General features: G+C 33.5%; 2 protein-coding genes across 5 annotated transcripts in view; one reads left to right on the plus strand and one right to left on the minus strand.

Annotated features, from left to right (window-relative positions):
• The window catches only part of ANO3 (anoctamin 3), a 429,363-nt gene that overhangs the window by 59,128 nt on the left and 343,790 nt on the right, over nucleotides 1-26,445 (minus strand). For all 3 annotated transcript variants that reach the window (XM_021665048.2, XM_064365095.1, XM_064365094.1), the window contains one exon: nucleotides 23,235-23,295. In XM_021665048.2, coding sequence (XP_021520723.2) covers nucleotides 23,235-23,295 — 61 coding nt within the window. The remainder of the gene's footprint in view (nucleotides 1-23,234; nucleotides 23,296-26,445) is intronic.
• MUC15 (mucin 15, cell surface associated) lies at nucleotides 10,565-24,661 on the plus strand. Of its 2 annotated transcripts, none has more exons than XM_012452228.2 (5): nucleotides 10,565-10,583; nucleotides 11,230-11,295; nucleotides 17,149-17,875; nucleotides 19,706-19,855; nucleotides 21,748-24,661. In XM_012452228.2, exons 1-5 carry the CDS (start codon nucleotides 10,566-10,568, stop codon nucleotides 21,906-21,908), a joined length of 1,122 nt encoding a protein of 373 aa, XP_012307651.2. In that variant the 5' UTR covers nucleotide 10,565; the 3' UTR covers nucleotides 21,909-24,661. The 2 variants fall into 2 exon arrangements, with proteins under 2 accessions (XP_012307651.2, XP_012307650.2); XM_012452227.2 differs by lacking the exon at nucleotides 10,565-10,583 and adding an exon at nucleotides 11,061-11,093.

A 26,445-nucleotide genomic window follows, 5' to 3' on the forward strand; every position in this document is an offset into this window, starting at 1 on the left:
ATGCATTTTTCATAAATGCAATATAATCTTTTAAAGCACATTATTAATTTTTCTCAAGCCTTTTTCTCATCTTACCATTCAATGATTTGATATTCTTTAATTCAGTTGAACATTTTCTAACTAAAAATGTAACATCAGCAAAAATAACAGGAATAAACACCTTGTCTTATTTATTTCTGAAATATAGAGATAGAGGAGTGCATGTCATATAGTTGGTCTTTAACTAATATATGTTGAAATAATTAATTAAAAGTATAAAGAAGAAAATAAAAGTCACTAACAATCCCACCATGAATAAACAGTTACTATGAAAATTTTGGTATATTTATCCAAGGCATTTTTCTTGAGCAGGATATTTGGGACTGACACCTTGCTGATACTCAGTATGGCCATACTAGTTGTTAATTTATAAGGGAAAAAACAAAACTGAACCTGCAACTGAGCTCCCTAAAGACTTCCATCTCCTTACTGGCTACCCTATCTTTCCCAGGAAACTCTCAGTAGGACCAGATACCTGTATAGTTAGTCCCTGGAACAACTGGTGACTCCAGAAAACTGCTCCAGAACTAAATTCTTTGTCTATTCTAACTGGCCAGTACTACAGCCCTAAACATTATTCAATATTTGCCATTTCAACCTGTAAGCATTTCTCTGAAACTGGATATAGCACCTCAGTTAAATTGTACTTGGCACTGTACTTTACCACTGTAAAATAAATTACTGACTTCACCTTTATAATAAATGCAATGAAAATGAACTTTTTGATTAAGTAATAATGCTTCTCAGAACATACAGGAACAACAGTGTGGTACTGAATAAAGAGCATGGGTTAGAGTAGGGATATTTTGGGTTTCGAAGGTGCATATATTTCTAATTGTCTGACCTTGGACAAATTACTAAATGATGATAAAATTCTGTTGTTACTGCTTAAAATGAGAATAATAAAATTGTATTCATAAGAGTGTTGTAGAAATTAAGTGAGAGACAATTTGTAAGTAACTATGCTTAATCCACTGGAAGGCCATAATGAATTGTAATAACCAAATTTTTTTTAACACTCTAGTTGTTATACATACCAAGAACTTTTTTTGGTTTCCCCTGCATGAAGATAATTTTCTTCCAGGAAAAACGGAGGTATTGTAAATTATTTATATTTCAATTGTTTCACTTTTATAAAAATTCCGTCATAACCAGTTTCCACATAATACTTTCCATCTTTTGTTCCTAGGAAATGATATACCGTCAATTTTCTCCATTTTTTTTTTTTTTTTTTTTTTTTTTTGAGATGGAGTGTCTCTCTGTCTTCCAGGCTGGAGTGCAATGGCACAACCTTGGCTCACTGCACCTTCCACCTCCCGGGTTCAAGGGATTCCCCTGCCTCAGCCTCCCAAGTAGCTTGGATTACAGGCAATGCACCATCATGCCCTTTTGTATTTTTAGTAGAGATGGGGTTTCAACATGTTGGCCAGGTTGGTCTCAAACTCCTAACCTCGGGTGATCCACCCGCCTCGGCATCCCAAAGTGTTGGGAATACAAGTGTGAGTCACTGTGCCCGGCCTTCTCCTTTTGTATTTAAGACTGCAAAGCTGCCTCTAGAGTCAATAATTTAATCCAAAACTTATTTTTTGAGGCATAATGTATGTTCATCATTATAGTGATCATACAAAAAAAGAAAAGGAATTATAGTGTATTTCCAAAGAAGAGAACTAGCATTTATTAAGCACTTATAATGTCCTCAAGCTTGTGCTAGATGTTTTTACATTAAGTCACATCATCTTCACAACAACTCAGATTAAGTAAACATTATTAATCTCATTCATTATATAAACAAACCAAGACTCTTAAAGGTTAAGTTATATGAGGAAGTTACTTTGCTGGAATTCAAATCTAGGTCCAAATGCTGAATTTCTTCCATTATTTATTTCAAACATAATTTGGAATATAACTTTCTTAGCTATATAATCTGTAACCACTTTCTTTTTTTTTTTTAATTTTTAATTTTTTTTTTTTTTTAGAGACGGGGTTTCTTCATGTTGGTCAGGCTGGTCTCGAACTCCTGACCTCAGGTGATCTGCCTGCCTCGGCCTCCCAAAGTGCTGGGATTACAGGCATGAGCCACTGCACCCAGCCTCTGTAACCACTTTCTAGGAAGAAATTAGCATCACAGATAAAAGGTTTAAGCAAGTTTCTGATACAGCTAAATGAGACAAGGAACTTCTGGGAGGTGAGCTGCTCATCCCTCCAGTAGCCCATCAATCAGCAGTTCAAAGTCCTATGACTTGACATGCTTTTCTTTCTGTGGCTAAAAATATTTACTAACCAATCTTTTTTTTTCTTATAAACCTTCCTACCAAGATACAAATCTTTGCATTGGTCTGTTACAGGACTTTTCCTTTATGGTAAAACTCATAAAATTGTGATCCATGCTCATAGCTTAATTGTCTGAAAATATTTTTTTCTTTTATAAAACCACTATATCTGAATTTGTAGATATAGTGTAGTTAAATGTGAAGTTAAATATGTCTGAATATAGAGGAAAAAGGAACTCCAAGCACTGTTTTCATTAGAAGACTTGAAGCTTTCTTTAAAGAAGAAACAACAGTTGAAACAACAGTTTATTAGAGCCTTCTTTTGGCTCTGCTAAAGAAAGCTCTCTATTCAGGAGTGGTAGGTTGATTTGCATATGTTCTAGGGTGCGCAACAGAGATAATGGAAAAGAGATATAATCTGAATACATAGAGCCAAAAACTATGGGAAATTGTAAAAATTTCAACTAATCTATGAAAGACAAAGATTTTGCCAAATTCGCAACAATCTTAAAAATATACATAATATTGCCAATAATAAATTATGAAGCTGAAAGAAACTTTGAAACTATCAATAATTAAAACATGAATTAACCATGCTAGAGAAAGAGGAAAGATTTAATTACTTTTATATTCTCTTTATAAAATATTTTTTAAAAATCATATAAAGAGATAATTTAAAATCTCTAAATTTGCAGACAAATATAGCTCAAAAAGCATCACGGAGATGTGTTTAGCAGTTAGTTGATTAAAATATTTTTAATTTTCTGGATTTTGCTTTTGGTGTATGTTATTTTGGGGTTTTAAAAAATGTATAAATTTGTGATTTTTCCATTTTTATTACTTTTGCACCTCATTGTATTGGTATTTTCATATTCTTTTTCTTAAAAGGAGCTTCCGAAACTGTATATTCCTTCTCATGAATGGCTATAATGCATTAAAAACGTATGTGCCAGCCATGTTGTTACATGTTCTCCACATGTTTACTCATTACATCTCCATACCAGCTTCATGTGTAAGAAACTTTTCTATTGCTCTTTTACTGGTAATAATACTGCTTAAAAGTGAACTCGACTCTGCCCCAGGTTTCTTTGACTCCTCAGTGTTACTAGTTTAAAGTACTTACATTCAAAAGAGGGGATTCATAACAACTTTAATTGGATCTTTTTTAGGGAAAAAGATCGAAGTGACTTAATGCATTCCTTTGCTTTCTAAACAAAAAAACAAAACGTGAGACAGATAATTAGAAAATCCTAGCATATCTAATTTGTTGCTTTCTCCTAATTCAGCACAAAATAGATTTCCTTTTCTGTAGCTTAAGAGCTTGTATGAACTGTCAGCTTAGTTAACCACATGTTTTCAATGTTCCCTGCAAATTGTTTAAGGTGCTTATAGTCCTTTCAACGGATGAGCAAGACGTTTGTCCTTGTTATTTTTGTCTGTGAACTTGATTTCAAAATCTTCTTCAGGTTATGAATAAATTTCCTTTTTCTTCTTTCCCTGCTTTTGAGCCAAGGAACGAATCAAGGTTCTTCCTCAGAGTGTACACACCTGCTCAGGCATCTTACTCTCTCCTCACTCTATCCATAAAACTCAGTGTACTACTGCTGCTGAGGTTATTATTTAGCTATAATAACTTTTTCTAACTAGAAAGAAACAAATTAGATATGCAATGACTTTCTAATTACCTGCCTCAAGTGTTTTTTTTTTTCCAGAAAACATTAATAAATCCTGCGGATCTTTTCCTAACATTGCTAAGTTATAATATTATCAAACTGCCAGTTTTGCCACTATATTATGCCTGGTTGTAACCTCACTTAATAAGTTAAGCCCATATAAAAATAGTTTATAGTTAATAAATTGGGCAAGAGTGACTTAAATAGGTTAGACCATATAATAAAATTCGAGTTTTAAAAGAATAAATCTGCTATAAACAGTACACTTCATCTCACAGGAATGAATCAGTTATGGTACTGCCACAAAACAGAATGTCATGTATTATTAAAGAGAGCAGTCTCATTTCACTGCAAGGCTGCCAGCTGTAGGTTGAAGAGTCACTTGAGTCCTAGAAATAAAAGGCTCTATTTCAAAAATCTTCTAATAGCAGGAGTCTACATTTTAGCAACAGGCTTCTATCCCCATATTCTATGCACACCTTTCTGCTCGTGAACATGCACCACTGGTCCATCAGGACTAATATAATTGTACTCTTTCACCTTGTTCATATCAGTCACTTCAAGAAGCTCACAAATTCCAGATCATCCTTCACTCCCCAAGAGCTGATCCTGATGCCACCAGGAACAGGGATTGTCTTTGTGATGATTGCCCAGTCCTTCGCAACTCCTGAAACATGTTCATTATTCCCTTTTTTATGCAAAGTCAAGGGAGAGTCTTTTGGATCCCTTCATCTTATTGCTCTAATTGAAACCTGGGACTCCCTTAAAACCCCATTTTCCATGAAGCACACTCAAGTGATGGCTCTTTGTCTCCTATGTCAATACGTACTGATAATGAGATAGTGAATTTCTTGCTCTTCATTGCTGCTTTAGGAACATTTTTCCTCCCTCTTCCTTAACAATTCACAGATTTCAATCTCATATTATCAATTCATGCTTCCTACTGCCACTCCTTGTGGTAGTCATATTCTGTTTCCTGGAGACACTTACCCAACGTCTGTGAAGATTTTAAACTCATGTCTTAATATAACTCTTATCAACTAACATGACTCCCAAAATTTTTCTTAGAAGTTACAATATACACAGATAATCTTTCTAGTACCATGGCTTCTCAGTTCCTTGATTTCTATCTGCAAAATTGTTTTCTCCTACTCAGTCTCACTCATGTATTCCCACAACATACTTTTGATCAATAGCAGGCCTTCCATAATATTCAATAATTACATCCATAGCTCCAGTTCACTCCCTATAAACTGCAATTCCAACATTCTCTTGAGCCAGATTATCAATTCATTAATCTGATCATATTTTTACTATCCTTTCCTCCCTTTGTGCCTTCTCTTTTGTCTTTAGGTGTCCTAATGAGCAATCATTATAGTCACTTGGGTGCTCTAGCTCTTGTTTCAGTTTGTTGTAAGCCCATGTTTAAACACAACCCTAGTTAAACCCAACACTCCATCTAGTATCTATTTGTACTCATGCACATTAACATAGCTGGAGAAAAGCACAGCTATGCTGAGTGAATTGTTTTGATTAGTAACTTTGGGTAGATCCTTGAGGCTGCCATGCTATCATACTTTCTCTTTCTCATTTTTGTTTTTGAGATGGAGTCTTGCTCTTGTTGCCCAGGTTGGTGTGTAATGGCACAATCTTGGCTTCACTGCAACCTCCACCTCCAGAGTTCAAGCCATTCTCTTGACTCAGGCTCCCAAGTAGCTGGGATTACAGGTGCCCGCCACCACGCCCAGCTCATTTTTTGTATTTTTACTAGAAAAGTTGTTTCACTATGTTGACCAGGCTGGTCTTGAACTCCTGTTTCAGGTGATCCACTTGCCTCACCCACCCAAAGTGCTGGGGTTACAAGCGTGAGCCACCACACCTGGCCACTTTCTCTCTTCTTTTAAAAAAATATCCAACACCTATTCTCTCATCACTCTCAGTTGACAATTTTTCTGTCTAAATGACAAACACCAAAACTGTATCTACCCACTTACCTATCCTTGAGCCCATATCCTCTAGTCTTACATGTTAGAAGATTTCTGAATCTCTAGTTAAGGCCAACTCTTCTTGTGAAATAGCTCCTATCATTAATCACCTACCAAAGAAAACTGCTCAAGGATCTATATGCACAATCATAAATGTGGCCAAGGAATGCCCTTAAGTGAAAAAAAAGTCAAGTTTCAGATCTGAAAGGGCCAATGATGAGAAAAATATTCTAAGTAGAAGAAAAAGTAAACTTATAGATGTCTCATGAATAGTATAATTTTTGTTATTATGATTGACAAGTATATTGATATTTATTCACTCATTTATCAATTCACTCATTTATTCTTTTACTCGTAAATTTATCCAGCATTTGCTCTGTGCCAGGCATTAGTCTAACCCTGTGAATAAAGCAATGAAGAAAAGAGACAAAAATGCAAGTTGTCATGAGCTGACTTTTCTAGTATGGGACTAGATGAGAAATACCTAAATAAATAAGATATACAGTATGTTAGATGGCAATAAGTGCTATGAAGAAAATAAAGCAGAGAGGAGTTAGGATAGGTCAGGAAAAAAGGGTTTCAGGGCTTTTTTCTTTCCATTTTTTTTTTTTTTTTTTGAATGTACTTTAGCTTCTGGGGTACATGTGCCGATCATGCCGGGTTGTTGCATAAGTACATACATAACAAGGTGGTTTGCTACTTCCATTCCCCCTTTATGTATATCTGGCATTTAAAAAGTGTGATCAGAGAAAGCCTCTCTGGTGGGGAAAAATTCAGTTAAAAATAAAGAATTCACTCATTCATTTTTCGTGAAATTAATATTTCTTGAGCAACTACAATGTGCTGAGAGATGCAAATTCAAAATAATTTAATGTGTGTTTGTACACTTAGTTGGATTCATCTCAACATTTATTAATGCTAATACTGAAGCTTCAATTTTTATCATCTCCAAATAAAAATTATTATATTTATAATTAACAAAGTCTAATTGAGTTTGACTAAAGTGTCAAATAACACACAATTATTTTATCTATTTTAACTTGACTCCCCACACACAACTAAGAGGCAGTGCCACTCTCTTTACTGTACAAATGAGAAAAAATTCCTGGAAATGTGATGGCAATTACCCAAGGTTATGAAACTATGAAGTGGCAAAACCAGGATTCAACAAAGAAACTGTGACTTGGTAACCTGAGCTTGTTCTACTCTGCACTCTGCTTCCTTGGTGATTATAAATCTGGAAAACCTAGCCAGAGACAGAGCTCCAGAATCCTACTAACATGTGTGGCATATGATCATGGCAGCAAAAGAAACATTCGGAAGAAAGCAGTGTTTATTTTTTTAATGTTCCCATCATCTTGTAACGACACTACCCTCCCTCTACCTTTTTTTTGTTTGTTTGTTTGGATAGAACTGGAAGGGAAGATAAAAAGATATAGTGGACACTATGTGAGACCCTAAATAGTACAGAAAAATATGCAATGCAATATCTTAAACCTATGAACAGTTTAAAGTATTACTAGAAATTATTGAAAATTTAGAAATTATCAAAAATCTCTGATTTACTTGTCTGAATTTAACAGCTTAGAAATTATTGAAAATGTCTGATTTACTTCTCTGAATTTAATAGCTGCATTATGTCAGTGGTTTTGAAAATGATTGTGTAATCACTAAAATAATTTTGTGAAAATTTTATCTCCATGTTCAATATTCTTTTCCATTATACATTTAAATAGTTATGAAGGTTAAAATTTCCAGTGCTTTATGAAAGGAACATTTTAAATTTATAGCAGTATTTTATACCTAATTATATCTCTTTAAAAATATACTTTTAAAAAGCACTTATCTGTTGCAAAATTTAAATTGTTCCATTTTTATCTTTAAATCTATTTCCACTCAATTTCTACTCAAAATATTTCTAATATATATTTATGTTTGAAAGTGTTATCTTGTCATACTACTCTAAAATAATTTTTTAAAATGGAGATAGAAATTTTTTAACTTTTTAAAATTTCTTGTGACCATTAGGCTCTTATCTTAAAAAACTATTGGAATTGAGTAATTATCAGAAGTAATAAAATAATCATTTCAAATTTTAATGAATATTAAACACAAAATCTAAGACTGTTAGAAACATATTCTTAAGGATATCAAGAAGGTTTGTGTTTGATTTTCATTTGGTATTTTATGTTTCATATTTTTCATTTGGTATTTCATTTGGTATTTTATATTTATACAAATATATATTATATATTATATTATATAAAATATAATGTTTCAGAGTATTTACTAAGAAAACGTTCACTATTATAGATAGAAATCCAACATTTTTCTATAGTCATATCATCATTCAATTCTTTGAACTATGGCCAAGTTAAATGCCAAAAATCATACAGGAATCTATCCTTTAAAGTTATCTTTAGGTGACTGACCAGGTTTACAACTTTCTTTGGCTCACCATTTATGTATGTATGCATGCAAGTATGTATACGTACATACGTGTATATATAATATTACAACCTCTATTTAACCAAGGATATTGTCCTAGAATTTCCTTAACCCCAAAATAGAACATTTGAGCTTTCCAAAAAGTTATATATAACTGAAGAAAATCATATTATAACACCATATTACTTAACAAAAAAGATAAACTTGAATGATAAACAACTATTAACATTTACGAAAATAATCCTTTCATTTCTATTCTAATAGAATATTGAAATAAACTAAATGTTATTATCCCCAAATACATTTCGCAGCCATTAAATTATATTTTATTTATCAAGAATATCATTAAAATACTCTCAAATAATACATTCTCAATGTAATTTATTTTTCTATTATTCAAATATTTCTTTTTTGCTTAAAGTGCCTATGTCCCTATGGGGAAATAAATATGAATTCCATTTGTAGCCTGTATCAGATTCAAGGATCTATCAGTGAATTTGATTAATGCAAATTCCCTAAATGTGATATTAGCATCACAGGGTGATGCTATAGGGTTTGTACAAAAAGATACTCTTTTTGATCCAAAACAATGTTTTCATTTCATTTGAGATGTGGTCCCAAGCTATGTCTGGTTTTGTATTCAGATCCACTAGTGATATTAATGTGTATTCATGTTCTGGAAACTCCACTTGTGAGTGGTTCTACCATTTCAGACTAGGAAGAGGTTACAGACTAGGAAGAGGTTTCCTCCCAGTATGTATTGTGAAACTTAATGAGTGTAAAGCAGCTGGTGAGTGCCAGATGAAAGGCACCATAGTGGGTAAGTACCAAAAAAATTATACAAGCATTGCACAATGTGTCATCTCAGCTGTTTTTGCTGATGAAATTGCAGGTAATTATCCCTTATTGTGGAGTTCCTCTGGAGAAATGTCTAAAGTAGGATTGGTCTTACCTAGAACCAGTGAAACTTGTTTGTTTGGCTAGAAATTACTTTTTAACTCCAACTCCAGTGAGTAAACAAAGGTTTCTGATAACAACTAAATGAGCTAAGTAAAATCGAGGCATTAAATATATGCACAGTTAACTTTATTTCCAGATGTGCTCAAGACAGTGAGGGTAGATAGCGTTTATCTATAGGGTGAGTTCTAATCAACTGATTATGCTTGTAAGGAGGGCAATGATGAATAGGATTCTGAGCCCACAGTAAGAGTCTTCAGGAAAAAGCAAGATGAGAAATTCGCCTGATTTTTACGGCAGTGAAAACGGAGAGCTGTAGCAAAAGTGCATCGCAAAGTTCATGCCTGGTGTAAGCCATAATTATTACAGTTAAGGCAGAAGAGAATAATGATATTCCCACACATATTGAGGAAAATGCCTAGGGAAAAGGGGCACCCAGTCCTGCCCAATCATGTTCAGTTCTCTAACTACAAACATAAAATAGATTTAGTTGGATTGTTCCCTAAAAAGTGGTTTATCTGAAACTAAACCATTGAATTCTATTAAGCCACTGTTTGGTCACTAGCTGTTTGATTAAATTTAAACTGCTTTTCTTCATAACACAGCAGAGACAGCTTAAATATCTTTTGAGACAATGTTTTTTAGGGGTTGGTTTAATTTCTAATCGAACTCTGAAGCGGCCTTTGGGCTTCAGAAAATTTAAAACTACAGAATTACCTTGTTCTTTCCTGGGGTCAATTAACTGGGCAGATTCTTTGCATTCCATCTGAAGCTTACTAGCTCTTGCATTTTAGCTAAAGTTTCATTTTCTCACTCAGCGGTTGAAAACCTATCTCCTTGTGCAACAGAAGCCAAGTAAGAACCTCAGGCACATTGAGCTGAACGGACCTTGGCGCCATCCCCAAATGCTGATGTGCAGAAGATCCCAGTTTCACTCTTCTCCCTTTCATAATCCCTGAAAGGAAGTGCAGGAAGTATGCCAAGTTGTTATTCAACTCTAGTACTTAGTCAAGCGTTACCTGGGCACTTCTGAAACTCTCCAGCCTCTAAAATGAGAGTAAAAGCAGAGAGAACACAGGGTGGAAACTACTTAATCGAGAAGGCTCCCAGGAAAAGCGGGGATCACATGGCCATTCTCAGGCCCCAGTTTCTCTCCAAACTCCTGAAGGTCATCAAGAAACCGAATCTCAGTCATGATGATTATTTTTAATGTAACACCTCACAACTTTCTCAGGGACCCCAATATATACTAATTCACTTGTGTTAAGTAGGACTTTCTAAAAACCCAATTTCAGTGTACCTCAGAACAGATGACTCACTGCTGACCCTGCTACATTTTCTCTACTTAGGCTTTTAAGTATACAAATAGGGCAATCTACTAGAGTACAGAAAAATTGTTTATAATTTAAGAGAATGTGGGGCTGGCATAGAGCAACAAGTGAAGGGAATGACTTGTTTGCTTTCCTCACCTGTAAGAAGGAGGGGACTCAGCACATGTCATAAATTCCTGGTATACCAGATGACTTTGCCAAAATCTTTCTCCTTTTTAAACTTAGGAGAAAAAAAATGGATGCCTCGTTTTTTTTGCTACTGTTGATGAGAGTTCTCCCTTGCCCCAGAGTTAAAGCGATCAACCTATGAAAATTGGAGGGTTGGGCTTTTGTTGTTGTTATTAAAGGCCTGAATGAGGTGATATCTTAATGCTTACAGCTGAGAAGCAGGTCAGTCAGGTTCCTGGGGCGCTCTGTTACACAAGCAAGATACAGCCAGCCCCACCTAATTTTGTTTCCCTGGCACTCTGTTACTCAGTGCCACATTGTCACACTTAACCCATCTGTTTTCTCTAATGCACGACAGATTCATTTCAGACAGGACAGCTGTGATATTTCAGTTCCTGATTGTAAATACCTCCTAGACCTGAAGGTAAGTGTGTGCTGGGTTACTTAGGTCTCTCTCTCTCTCTCTTTCTTTCTCTCTCTCCTCTCTCTTTTTCCATTATTTACCTAAGAGAATCACAGTGGTCTCAACTTTCCACAGAACAGCCTGGCAAGTAGCTATATCCTTGTAAAGACAAGTAGTTGTTTTATTAAGTAATTACTTTCCAAATGAGTATTTGCACTCAAATGAGTTAGCTTTAAAAATTACTGCCAAATTTGCTAGGTTACGGAACCAGCAGAAGAGTTTAATAAAAGCCTTATTTAAAACATACGTGATTATGAAATAGAATTTCCTTAAGTCAGATCTTAGTACAGGTTTCAAAATGTTTAAAGTGAAGTGGCAGCATGAATATAAATTGAATCTTAGATTTAAATTATGCATTTGTGCTGAAAGGTTTTAACTTTAAGTATTAGAGGTTTTTGCTTTAAGTATTGTAATAGTTTTGGAAAAAAACCTTCTAATAAAATAGATTAGAAGCTTTTATATATCTTTTTCAAAGCTTTTCTTAATTAAAAAGTTGGCAAACTGTTGTACAGTACATATAATTATTTAGCATGATATGTGTACATGTCTTACTCACATTGGAAATCTAAAAGATTAACATCAGTTACTACAAAAAACATCCCATGAAACGAAAATGTGGTAAAGTTTCTGAAAATTATTTTCATTTCGTGGTTATATAAGACCCTTTTTTATTAAAGGAATGCTGATTTCCATTTATTCGCTTTCTATTTAATCTGTAGAGGCTGTTCTTATAGACAGTGAAATAGGATATAGAAGGCTGGAAACCCTATGCTTGAAAATTTTGATCTAGAATATTTCTTTCAGAGACACATTTTCTTTCTAAGCTTGATGCTGTCACTAATTGTTTAAGTATTGAAGTTTATTACTGAAAACTCCCAAGGTAGCAGGTAGTGTGACAAACTGTGTATTTTTCCTGTATCTCTGTAGCCTAAGTCTTTTAACTACAATGATGTTCTCAGACTTCTGAAATTTGTTTTTTCTTGGAAGAAAGCCATTCTTTTCTTTTTTTGTTTCTTTTTACGACAAATAAAAGTAAAATGAGAAGACTAAGTTTCTCAGGCACAATCCTTTTTCTAGTTGGTTACCCTTCCAAAACCCCCTCATAAAAGAGGCATTTTTAGAAGCATGTCATATGTCCTCATTTATTGTTGCATTTAGAAAAATAAAAATATTGTACAAGATTGGAAAAAGACACTCAGAGTAACACTCAGATTAACACTCAAGTTCTTCCTGAGATGTTAGCTATATGACAGACAGAGTTTTCTTTGACAGACAAACAAAACCCATCTGTCTTAATTTGTAGCCTAAGATCTATAAGAAGAAATGATCAAATGCAACTTGGAGAAAAGGAAGCCCAATGTGATTTTACTATAGAAACATGTTTTTATACTATGTCTGCTGTGTACCTGAACTGATGATTCTATTTAGGATTTCTGATTTTGATTCTGTTTAGAATGAATAGCATTTCTTTGCCCTTACATGGGTTAATTACCTGACATAAACCAGGACATCTTCCTCTTTCCAAAGCTTGCTATAAAAATAAGTATGACTTACTTTCAACAGAGAGGCTGGACAGAATAATGACTTTCTGCATTTAAGAGGAAGCAAAAATATGGACAGTGAATGCACGTTTGCTTCCTTTACTGACCAGAGGTGTTTTTTTGTTTTTATTTTTTCTCATCACTTTCTGCAGCCCTTCATACAAAAGTAGTAATGTGAAACCACCTTCCAGTGCCAATAACAAAGAACGCGAAAGTCGTGTTCACTCTCCCTGTGTAGAGGAGTTGTTTAAAAACAGTGACAATATGATAGAATATTTTAAAACCAGCTAAATTTTAGAAACAATAAAAATATTTTAATATATACAGGAAAGTTTAGAATTTGTATTTAAAATATCACAAAAGAACTGGAAATCCTCTTTGCTTTCTCTGTTCACTTCATAATAATTCTACCATTAGAAGTTTTTCAAGTTTTTGATGATCTTAACCCTGTTTCTATTTTATAGCATTAAAATTCCTCTTAGGAGCTACCACCCAGGTGCAAAAAGAGGCAAAGATCAGGAGGTGAAATTATGTTACCTGGTTCTTCTGATTTCTCTCCCTCTGCAATTCTACTTTTCTTTCATCCCACCTTCTGTCTGCTCCCACAGTGCACCTGGCTGACAGAAGAACTTGGGTACACTCAGGCATACCATATATAATCCATCATCCTTTCAGCTTTATAAAACAAGTATATAACATAGAGTTAGATATCTGAACTCCAGAGATGGAAAGAGGCTAAAAGAAAAGCACTATATATATATATATATATATATATATATATATACACACACATATATATATATATATATATATATGAAAGGGAACTGAGTAAGTGGTGTAACCTGGCTTTCCTAGAAGCCAGGTAGCAGAGGCAAACTTGTTCCCCACTGCAATGTCAAGACAAACCGCCTTCACAAAAGCCTTATCTGTAGCTGTATTAATTTCTGAATAAGCTGTGAATATTTAATAGCATTCACAACATACTGAACTACCCCTCTCTTCCCTTTCTCTCCTTTTCCCAAGAGATAAATTATAGGCAGTAACAGACTGCTTGGCATGTGTGGGGGTGTTGATACCCTAGGTTTTAAAGTTACAATCAAAAGCTGGGTAAAGGAAGGAGAGATCCCCTTGATGGTTCAATGTTACAGGAAAGGTGAAACAGGAACAACAGAATTCACTTTATTGACTAATGATATGTAGATTTTCATTACTGGTAGGGAATGAAAGCTCAACGCCATGTCTGTCACGTAATATTAAAAGAAAACTAGAAGAACAGCTAAGGACATTCCCCCCACTCCACCCCCATAAGAAGTGACCACTTTACCAGGAAGAAAAAATAGCAAAACACCTAGGTATAGAGAAAACAAATCAAATGACATAATAATGTTGAAAAGAGTGGCCAAGAACAATTCATGAATTAGATCACTTGCAGTAGATAATGAAAAGGACCGTTATGTTTGCTGTGACCTTTGCAGAGTACACAGGAGAGAGATGTTTCTGAAAAAGTACATATAACTATTTTTAAACTAAACGGAACTATATTTTAAATGTGCTAGGTCAGGCATCAGTTTAAGTAAATGTTGGTGAACTACAGGTGCCAGAGATAATCATTCATGCTTCGTAAATGCTAATCTGTAAACTCCATGGTAAAATGTCCATCTAGAAAGCTTAATAGTTGTTATGATTTTCTTAAATTAGAGCAAAACCATATTTAGTGTATTTAATGGATACTTTGAATATAGAAAGCCCTATATTTTCAGTGTTTTTAAAAAATGGAATTATAAACTGCTCTTGTTAAAATAATTAAATTTGGAAGGCTGTACTAAAAAAACGAATGATAGGAAGTTCTAAAATGCAGTCGTGTACCAAATTCTATATTCCTTCGTAACTTACATTACAAAGATGAGTACTGACTAACTTTAAATCAGACATGTCAAGGTTTGAATCCCAACCCTATCTCTCAGTTACTAGCTGCATGTCCTTGGACACATTACTTATATTATTTATGAAACACTTCATCATCTGTAAAGTGGGATTAACAGGCCCTTCATCATTTGTTTATTTTTGGTTAGCATTAAATAGAAAACATGTAAAGCAGCTGATGTAACAAATGCATATAAAATCCAGTTTTCTTACTTGTAACAGAAAAGTGAATGAAATACAAATAAACAGAATGATCACAAATACAAACACCTATGTAATCACAATCAGGTTGAGAAATAGAGTATCACCAGCACAAAAGATCCTTTCATGCTCCACCCAATCAATTCTATCTGTTTACTTCCAGTAACAAAGCCCTTTCCCGACTTGTAACATTGTAGTTTTTTGCCCGTTTTTGAACTTTATATACACGAAATCACATAATACAACTGGTGTTTTAAGCAGTGCATTGTTTGTGATTATCATCCATGTTGTCACATGCAGCACTAGCTTGTCAGTTTTCACTATCTGAATATACCACAATTTGTTATCCAATGTGTTACTAACGAACACTTAGGTTTGAGGCTCTTATAAATAATGCCACTATGAATGTTCTCATATGTCTGCCTGCTTTTCAAGTAGACTTTTCTTAAGTGATAACCATAGGGCATGGAAGATTATATGTATTATACGGAAGTATTATATGTAGTATAGATATATTTAAGTTATATCATATGTGAGAAATCGTTATGTAAAAGTGGACTTACAGCTTAAAACCAACACATAACTAGGGGGACTGTTTAGAAGCTCTTTAGATCCTAATGAAAAATCAACAAGGTTGAAAATATTTGTAAAAATTTCAGAGAGCTGTTGAGAAATGGCGGACAACACAGGAAGTAAGAAACAACAGTCGCACTTCCTCCCTTTTCCTCTCTCAGTCAGCATGGAGGCTTTTAGTGAAAAATAAGATTCAATTCAAAGAACATGAAATCAGCACACAGATTTTATTGCTTGAGAAAAAATAGTCTAATTTTTTAAAAAATAAATTTTCCATTAAAAGCACTTCAAATTTTAGCCTCGAATGAGATTGGAGTCAGTTGACTTGGGCTTTGATATTGCCTCTTCCATTTACCAGCTTCTGTTACTAACCACTCTGAGCTTCAGTTTTTTCATCTGTAAAATGGCCATAATACAATCTATTCTTGCCATATCAAGGAATTGTTGTAAGGATCAAGTAAGATGATACTGTAAACTTTGTAACTAAAAAGATGCTATAGAGATATTATTATATTTGAATATTAAATGGAGGTTAGCATCTATTAAAGTGTTTACTTTCAGTTACCTAAGTCAACCTATTCAGTCTTCAGAACGACACTCTGAAGTTAGGTTATTACAATGATGATAAAGCAACTGCTTATTATAATGGTTATTTTTCATGAGTTATTTGTGACAAAAGCTAGAATTTTAATATAAATCTGATTTCAAAACCTTTTCCCATATCATCCTATTTATGTATTGTGGCACTTCCACACTTAAGAGGCAGAATGGTGTGCCTGGATTGGAGATCAGGACCCAATCTACAATTATCTAGCATATTTTTCCACATACATACCCAAACATATTCTTCTTTTATAAAATAAGAGAGTAAGATTAAAGAGTATCCTTAAATCCAGAGGGCTTCTGAATCTCCCCAATTAAGGATTAAGTAGCAAGAAGGACATCATGAAGTGAAAAGTGTGAAAAAGGGATACATTCAAATTCAAATTCAAACTAGATACTAACAAAATCTATTCGAGGGCTTTCCTGACTGACTAACTTTAAAAAACTAATATATGGTACATTTCCTGTATAATCAGTAATATCATTTTCATAATAAATATTTCAAATGACATCTTTATAAAGAATGTATTTTCTTGAATAGATTGATGAAATCAGCCAGCTCTACATGGTCTATATTTACAATATTTTAAAAATTTTACTTAATAGTTTACATACATGTTTTAAATATACGTGTGTGTGTGTTTATGGCCTTCTTCCAACTTTTCCCAAGCTAAATGATCTTTGAAATACATGTATAGTTTGAGAAAGTTTTTGCATGGCATTTCCCTAGAAGGAAGGAAGGAAGGAAGGAAGGAAGGAAGAAAGGAAGGAAAGAAGGAAGGAAGATTACATGGAAAGCAGTATTCAGTGGCACTAGTTTACGTACATAATCAAAAGTAAGCAATTTTGGAATAAAAATATGATACTATTATCTCTATTATGTCTAGACTTTTATCACTTTAAAATATATAGAACCATTTAAAAACTCAGAATATTTTATTAAGTAATTCAAATGATGATTCTTTTCTTTCAGATTCCTTTAAAAAGAAACCCAGTATCAAAGAGGGCTACAATGTTCATCTTAGCCAAAATTCTGTTGATTTCAACTTTGTTTTATTCACTTCTGTTGGGGAGTCATGGAGAAGAAAATCAAGATAAAAGCACAACACAAAGCATTGCAGAAGTTTTTAAAACCATGGAAAATAAATCTATTTCTTTGGAAAGTAAAGCAAACTTAAACTCAGAAAATAGAACCACCTCAGATCTCAAGGCGAGTCATTCCCCTCCTTTGAATCTATCAAACAAAAGCCATGGAATCACAGATTTCTCCAGTAACTTGTCAGCAGAGCATTCTTCTGGCAGTGTAAAACCCACATCCACCATTTCTACAAGTCCTCCTTTGATCCATAGCTTTGTTTCTAAATTGCCTTGGAATGCATCTATAGCAGATGAAGATCCTTTGCCCTTCTCAGCACATCCCAATGCTACATCTGCTCTATCTTCAGAAAAGTTCACGTGGTCTTTGATCAGTGACACCACAAAAACTCCTGAAAACAGTTCCATTACAGTTAGCATCCTCTCTTCAGAACCACCTTCTACATCTGTGACCCCCTTGATAGTGGAACCAAGTGTATGGCTTACCACAAACAGCGATAGCTTTGCTGGGTTTACCCCCTATCAAGAAAAAACAACTTTACAGCCTACCTTAAAATTCACCAATAATTCAAAACTCTTTCCAAATACATCAGATCCCCAAAAAGGTAAATATAAATGGATTTAACTTTCCTTTTGTGTGAAATTGAAACTCCAAGTAAGTCAGGCAGATTAAGTCTAAGGAATACACTATGATAGAAAAACAGAAGAGGATACAATAGCACAGATGTTCTCACATTTGAGTGATGATCATTATAGTCACTAGAAATAGTGAAGTGGTTTTAAGTCTTCAATGAACATATACTAGTCATCACTCTATTACTAGTATATGGAGTGTAAGGAGACAACGGGAAAAAATGTAAAGTTAGGTTAGGTCAAGAAAAGATGGAGACTGAAGCAATGGTATAGTTTTGAGATGCTAGATAACAATTTTCAATGAATCTTGAAAGACTACCTGAACACTGTACAACTGAACTTTAAAAATATATGTTTATGAGTTAAAAAAAATCGAACAAAGTAAGTAAATTTATAAATTATCTTCACTATCACAAACAATTTATTATGTGGACATTTTTATGTTTCATTTAAGGATTATGTCAAGCTTTTCCATTTTAAACATAAAAATGGTTTTATGCTTTTCCATAAAATGAAAAAAGATAACTAAGTTTTCTTTTTTCTGTTTTGTTTTTTTTAGGTCAAATGTATTCCCCCCCCTTGAAATTCTTTTTTAATAAACAGTTTATTTTTCTCCAAGAACTCATTTCTAGTGTGGCTTACTTAAGGATTACATTAATAATGTAAAAAACAAATCATATATACAAATTCCTATTTGAATGTTGTTGCCAGTGTGTAGGAAAAGTTTTAGATTCTGAAATCTAGGCTTTTTATAACACTATGATCAATATATTGTATGTATAGATTTATTTTAGCTATAATTTTAACATATCTTGACATTTATAAATGCTTTGATATGCCATTAGAAAGATTTTTTAAAAAATACTTCCTCTCTTTTGTCTATCTAAACCTAATATACATCTTGAGAATACTGAGTACTTATTCCTACCATTGCTTTTTTATGTAAAGAAAATTTAGTTAACTTGCTTTTCTTTTCTTTTAGTAATTATTTTACTGTACCTCAAAATGAAAATTAATTTTTCTTAGAAATGAGATTTTATATAGAATTGGAGACCCTGCAAGACCCTTTGGCTACCTAATTAATGAGTATCTCAAGAAAAGAGAAGAAAAAAAGTGGAGAAAATATACTAAATTTTAGTTCAGAGAACATTTAGTTTATTGAAAACTTAGTCTTCAAATAAGATACTGAGTGAAAAGAGTAATACAGTCAAATTTTGAACTCCCTTTAGCTCAGGTATAAACAACTTTTCTTGATGTGCAAGTCATTGAAGTTATCTTGCCTTGGTTTATTTGTTGTATTTGGAAATAACCTCTATTAGATACACTAATTTTTCCTTGTAATGACTTCTTTTTTTTTCTATTTTTTAAAATTCATTTTCTATTATTCATTTACTCCTCTTGGCTTTTAACCTTTGAATTATTTATTAAAACAAGTGCAAAGTTAATTTCATCATTAAAGTTGAACACTGATATTAGATCTTAATGGAGTATACACACCACATTTCAGTACTATTGATGGTAATAAGTAACTAGACACCATTAGTTATAAAGCTAAGACTTAGTAATATTTCAATGTAATTAAAAATCAGAAGTGTGGTTTTATCAAGTATGTTTGCTAATATATCCCAAATAGTACTTTATAAAACACACACACATGAACAGAGAGAGAGAGAGCAAAGCACATCATTATCCAATCTAAAAATGTTAAACATTCCTTGGTATATTGAAAGTTCACATGTGTAGATTTCAGTTCTTTGAAGAATTATTTTATATTTCCTTATTTTATTTTTTTTGTCCTGTAGAAAATAGAAATACAGGAATAGTATTCGGGGCCATTTTAGGTGCTATTCTGGGTGTCTCATTGCTTACTCTTGTTGGCTACTTGTTGTGTGGAAAAAGGAAAACGGATTCATTTTCTCATCGGCGACTTTATGACGACAGAAATGAACCAGGTAAAAGCTATTTTCAGTACTTCAGCTGGGCACAGTGGTTTTAATTAAATGAGGATGCCAATGTTTACTGCATTGCCTAGAAGGTAATTCCAAAAGAATTCATATGAATGAACAAACTAAAGACTTATTCTGATCCACCTTATGTTTAACAAAGAACAAAACCAATCTAATTATAGACCTCTGAGTGAAATTTTAAAAACATTTGAACTGTTGCTCATTGCCTCAAAATTGATTTTAAATAATAATCAAAGAATCTAAAACATGTGTATAAAATTGGAAGATAATGAATGCCATGACATTAGGAAAAAATGATCAGTTTTGTTAGCAAGTGACTGCAAAGCTATTCCTTGCCATTGTTAGATCACGAAGTAGCAGTAATTTGAACAAAGATTGATTCTAATTTGGAGTTCTTTTAAAGTTTACAGATACAGCAGCCCTCCATTAATCATCTTAATGAGTCTCTAAAATAAAGTATCTAAAAGTTTCACATTTGCACACATAAAGTCACAACGTACCTTAATTCAGGAATTTTCCATTCATATGATGGAAAAGGCCAACCATAATATCTGAGTGAGAAATAGATATACTAAAAATAAATTTGTCAGTTTGTGCTTTAATAACATAATATCAATTTGATATTTAATCTAATGCCTGTTTCATCTGTAGTTTTATACTTCAGGGAAAAAACAACAACTGTTTTCTGGTTTGCACAAAAGATTCTTGTCACCATAACAAATAGTTAAGTGCTTCTGGTGGGTCTCATTGATGAAGTCTTACTGAATTTAAGTTTTGATGAGTTCAGGTATGGCTGATATATTTCTTATATTCGGAATCAAATCTGTTAATTAGAAATGTAACTGAATTCTGATTATGGGCTTCTAGGAACTCATATAAAACAAAAAGTACCATTCCTCAAAATTAAAGGATAGGATTTATAACAGTGGTTTTCAAACATATTTTAACCTTAGAATCTTGTCTTTACAAGTAATCTCATGCAAAATCTCAATAAAAATTGATGAAATCTAAACTGCTGTGATAGAGGCATAAAGGAATAACTCAATCACAACAAATGTTTTACCCCTCAAAGACAGTCTTGAAATATCTCTCCCAAAGACCTAAGGTTCCTGGGAGCCCAATTTGTAAACAGATGACTAAATGAATAAGTAGATAAGCAAACAATAATACCTAAGTGAATAAATTACCATTAATTAATAATTAGTCACTGCTTGTAGTTCCTTAAGATACCAAGTCCAGTTTTTCTTTGAAATATCCAGTTTTTCTTTGAAAGTGAATTCAAGATCATTAGGAAATAACCATTTGTTCAAAAACAAAACTAAACGTCCACATTAGCAATCAGAAAACCTCAAGTACATGGTAACTTGAATCAGTTAGAAGAAAACATAAGCTCTACCACAAATGTTTCGTTTTATCTCCTCCACCTTAAATAGGTTAGCCATCAAGATATTAAGATATTTGGTAAAATAATAACATCAATTTTAAAATTACTGACTTCACTTAAAAATTTTATGCCAGAAGTGACAAATTATGAACATGTTGACAAGGCTCTGAAATCACAAGATTCAAAAGTCAATGAGGCATTGTCTACACTTCTTCATACAAGGTATTGATACACTACAGTGGTCTCTTCCTTAGTTCCTTTACTTTGAGTCCATCAACAATAAAATTTTGGAAGTAAAACTGTTCTTAGTCTTATAAAAAATGAAGCTTGAAAAACATCTATGTATTTAAAAATTTAAAACTAAAATCTAAAAAGCCCTTATAAAAATCCTTTTATTTCCTCACCTAGAATAATACCTATAACTTAGTGAATGACTGAACATGAATCTTTCAGACTATCACTATGAAATGATATTATTTTGTTACTTTTTTAGTTCTGCGATTAGACAATGCACCGGAACCTTATGACGTGAGTTTTGGGAATTCTAGCTACTACAATCCAACTTTGAATGATTCAGCCATGCCAAAAAGTCAAGAAAATGCACATGATGGCATTCCTATGGATGACATACCTCCACTTCGTACTTCAGTATAAAACTAACAGGAAAAAGGCGTGAAACAGCAAGTGTCATCTACATCCTGGCCTTTTGACAAACTTATCTTTTAAAAAGTTACAAAAGGTTACTGTCATGTGGATTTTGCCAAGGAGAATCCTAAAAGCAAGACACCAGTAGCAAAGAAATGTAGACAGGATGTATCATCCAAAAGTTTCCTTTCTTACAATTTTTGGCCATCCTGAAGCATTTTGTAGCCTTAATTTGTATTTTAGTATTATTTTCTTATTAGAAAATATTTGTGAGATCAGATAAAACTAAAAAATATTTCACCATGATAGCCCTGCCTGATAATTTAATAATAAAAATTATTCTACAAAAAATTTATAAAACTACATTTATTTTGGACAAAAAAAAAAAAAAATGAAGTTGACTCTTTACTGCGCTGCCTGAAGCCCTAGTGCCATAATTCAGGATTGGATTTTCTTAAAGGAAAATTGAAAGGGTGTTTTTTTTTTTTTTTAAAAATTGACCTAAAGCTAAAAAGAGGACATAGCCCAGAGTTTCTATTACTGGGAAATTGAGGCAATAGATATGAGAGACCTGTATTCTAGTACATTATGATTTTCTCAATCAGCACGCATAAGATCAGCCCCTTGAGCTGCCAAGCTGATAATGACAACATTCAATAGGGCCATGGCAAGAAAGCTGACCCTACCCAGGAAAGTAATAGCTTCTTTAAAAGTCTTCAAAGGTCTGGGAATTTTAACTTGTCTTAATACACCTTAGGCTTCAATTATTTGGGTGCCTTAAAAACTCAATGAGAATCATGGTTAAAAAAAAAAGTTAACCAAAGAATATACCTGTACATAATTTGTATAGTTTTAAGTTGTTAGATGGGAACAGGATTTCTTATATATTATACATTATTGTTCAATCATATATGGAATAGATTCTGCATCTCTAAATGTACAAAGCATAAGGTTAAAAAAAGATGAATGGAAATATCAAACACACAACTTTTTGCTGAGCATCACTTTCACAAGCAATAATATAACCTTAATTTGGAGACTAGTATGTTTCAGTTTGTTTTTAATTACCACCTACCTTTGGTAGGAAAAACATGTTCCTTGATGTAGGAAAGTCTAGGTTTTAGAGATTAGAGGATGAGATCAAGAGTTAAATTCCCAAAGAAGCAGTCAATGTATGGAGAGGGCAAACAAAGGAAGTACCAACCTAGAGGCTTTATTGTTGAATCGATTTGTGGTGTGTGTGTGTGTGTGTGTGTGTGTGCGTGCGTGCATGCATAGAAACACAGAAACAGCTTCGGAAAATAAGGGCTAGAAAGTAATGAAGAATGTACTTACCCCATATTGCCATAAAAATAGCGAAGAAGACTGTCCCACCATTATCAAACAAATATGTCACCTGAATAGAAAACATAAATATCAGTCATATAAATTGATAAAATAATACAGTGAATACTGTTTGCACTCAGGTACTATGACTTTTTCCCACATAGGATCATATTATTTTATAGTATGGAAATATTATATATGAAATCCTTTCATGGGTCCTGCAACTATTTCACGTGATTTTTCTCATGGGGAGGGGTGAAGAAACAACACTAGCCCTCTTTTCTCCTCTCTTGATTCCCTTTATCACCCACCTTCATTTCCGATTATAAATGATTCTACCACCCTGTGGAAGTATTTGTACATCATGGATTGTCAAACTACAATGAAAATTGTATGAAGCTAGTTTTTCAGGTGAGGCATTCCTAGTTACAATTCCTGTTAGCAAAACTTCTAGGAGTGGGGAAGTTGAATAGCTTACCCTATTCTCTCATGTCTTTCAAAATGTAGGATGGGTCCAATAGTGGCTATAAGATGTAATCAATCCCATCTTAATTTGTTTTAAAAGTTTCATAAATCACTGGACACTTATGAAACCAAGTGCTTTTTAATCATATATTAACTGAAACTTCATAAAGAAGGATGCATAGTTTTTTTTTAAATTGCATTTTAGGTTTGGGGGTACATGTGAAGAACAGATGCATAGTTTTATAATGTTATTAAATAGAATTTTAAGGCTGGTAAGTATTGTTTGATTTTAATAAAGTATTAGTTCAATTTACCTTTGCTTGTTTGCATTTGCATAATGCCCTCAGTATCTATGAGAGTTAGTGAGAGAAATTAAATTAATACCCTGAAGGCAAAAAATGTTTGGCCAGCACAAAAATTCATAGAAACTACAGTGAAAATAGAGAACTGGTCCTCACAGGAGGGTGAGGACAATTATGGGCTGAAGAACAGATATAAGGAAAGTTGGAATGGAATGGTGTCCTCCTTGCCCAATCTGAAGTCCAGAGGGTTAAAACAACAGTAATACAAATTTCAGTTGTTACATCTGGAACAGTATAATATATATATAACAGCATTAAAACAACAGTAGTATATATTTCAATTGTTACCTCTGGAACACACTGCAAAATAGATGTAAAGCAAGTCATCATAAAATGTATTTTTCTATAATGTGGCATTATTGATAATATCATCATAGAAAGATGTGCTCCCTTTGAAGGCTGGTGGATAGGTGCAAAATGTCCCATATGGCTCTGAAATTTTATGTTGGTTAAGGCTTAGTATTTCTAAAAAATAGCATAAAAATTTGGTTTTCAAAACAATCATCAGTGTACATATAGGAGAGAAAATGATCATAAAGAAATTCTCCCACAAAGCTCATAAAATTATACCCAGCAGGGAATCAATAATTTTTTTTCTCAAGATGTCCCACAGAGACACCTGAGGCTGCTGAACAGCTGAACAGCTGTCTGTTTTCCTTTGTAAACCAACATCATACAGGAAACAGCCTCTTAGAGTGTTAGAACAGAGACTTTACACATGGGGATTTAAAGGTCACCAAGAAATAATGTCTCTACCCTGCTCTTTTAGAAAAGTGGCAAATAAAAAGCCACCCTTAATAACAATTTGTTGCATGAACTTGTCATAGTTTGTGCAGTATTTTCCTTTAAAGTGCTTCTCTCTTTTTTCTCCTTGCTAAGTTTGCTTACAAATCTTTCAGGCATTTTAAGTCAATACATTTAAACAATTAACATTTTAGAAACACCTTAATAAGATAAAGTTGGAATACGTGTAATATTCTTGTAATGTGGGATTACATACATCTAATGGGGGATAAAGATAGAAAGAGCATTAGAGAAGACTTCAAACCTTGCTCGAAGGAAGAGTGCGACATTGTATAATCATGTGTTAGATTTATCAAGCTATTACACATGGGATGTATTATGATATGGAAAATCATAGAGACAACAAGAACAACTAGAGGTCTATGGTTATAGCTTGAGGTATTAAGGGCTTTATTTAGGATGCTGACATATGAGCTGCTGAATGAAAATGGGAAAAAGAGTGAAGGAAGAGCCAAGCTTACTATGAATGGCTCAAGGTTAGATTATGAGTGATTGACAGGAGAATTAAGTGAGAAGTGGCACTCTGTCTAATAGGACAAGAACATTGAAGAAAATCCATTGAAATATTGAGAAAATATATTTATATTTTGAAGAAACACCAGATGAAATACTGAGAAAATTCCATAAGCAGCATATGATTTTTCTAAAAGCAGAAAGAATCTTGTCCTACATATATAATTACACATGTAATACATTAAATTATTTTTATTAGAAAAACACCTTGTTTTTATGAATAGAGGGACCCATGGCAGGCATTTTGTTCAACATTGTTCATGTGACTAGGCATAATATATAAAGAAGGTAGCAAACTTATCCTCAAAGCTTGATTTAAGTACAAATTGTCCATTCTTTGACACCTGATTTCTCTTGAAGAGCTACAAATCAATAAATGTGGGTACTGTTTAAGGAGATCTATGTCTTATTAGGTTGGAAGCAGAAAGTCTACATTTTCTCCATAATAGCTGCTGGGTCTTGGTCTAAAATTGCCTGATAGGTTCAGAAAAACACAAGGCTCTAAAAAATGCCACTTATATCCCACTAAAGTCTCTCCAGGATAGGAGAACAAGGTGCCACCTTGGCAGATTCAACCCTGTATGCAGGGTTATTACTGGAGATTTGTAGGGCAGGGAGTCAGAATTGAGGCTGGAGGTCACTCCCTTTCACATCCTCATTCCTTAACTCTTGGGCAGGGTAAAACCTGAATAACCATTTTATTTGCTGAATCTGGGCAGAAGCTAGATAAAAAATGAAGTCTTGATTAGCCTATTCTCCACATATCTTTTTAAAATGCGGTCCTAGAAATCAGAGTCACTGGAGGAGCTTGTTATCATGGAGAGTTTTAGGCCTTATCCTTGACCAATAGATTCTAAATTTCAGGATGTGGGGCCCAGGAATCTGCTTTTTAACAAATGTTCTAGATGATCTGATGTACAGTCTTATGCAGAGTTTTTGATGAAGTTTTTTTGAAAGGAACAGCTTCTCTCCCACTTCTGTTGTAACCTCAAATCAGTATACAGTCTGAGGTTCCTACTGGGTATTGAGTAAATGTTTGTTAAATTTTTAAAAATAAAATTATTATGAATAAGATT

The sequence above is a fragment of the Aotus nancymaae genome, unplaced genomic scaffold (genome assembly GCF_030222135.1).
Source record: "Aotus nancymaae isolate 86718 unplaced genomic scaffold, 86718_ANA_hifiasm-v0.15.2.pri h1tg000059l, whole genome shotgun sequence".
Classification (NCBI taxonomy): Eukaryota; Metazoa; Chordata; class Mammalia; order Primates; family Aotidae; genus Aotus; species Aotus nancymaae.

Coding starts and splice junctions, on each gene's coding strand:
- MUC15 (XM_012452227.2), top strand. CDS start 11,073: ATGCTTACAGCTGAGAAGCAG. Junction 11,296..17,148: donor AATACCTCCTAGACCTGAAG/GTAAGTGTGTGC, acceptor CTTTTCTTTCAG/ATTCCTTTAAAAAGAAACCC. Junction 17,876..19,705: donor TACATCAGATCCCCAAAAAG/GTAAATATAAAT, acceptor TTTGTCCTGTAG/AAAATAGAAATACAGGAATA.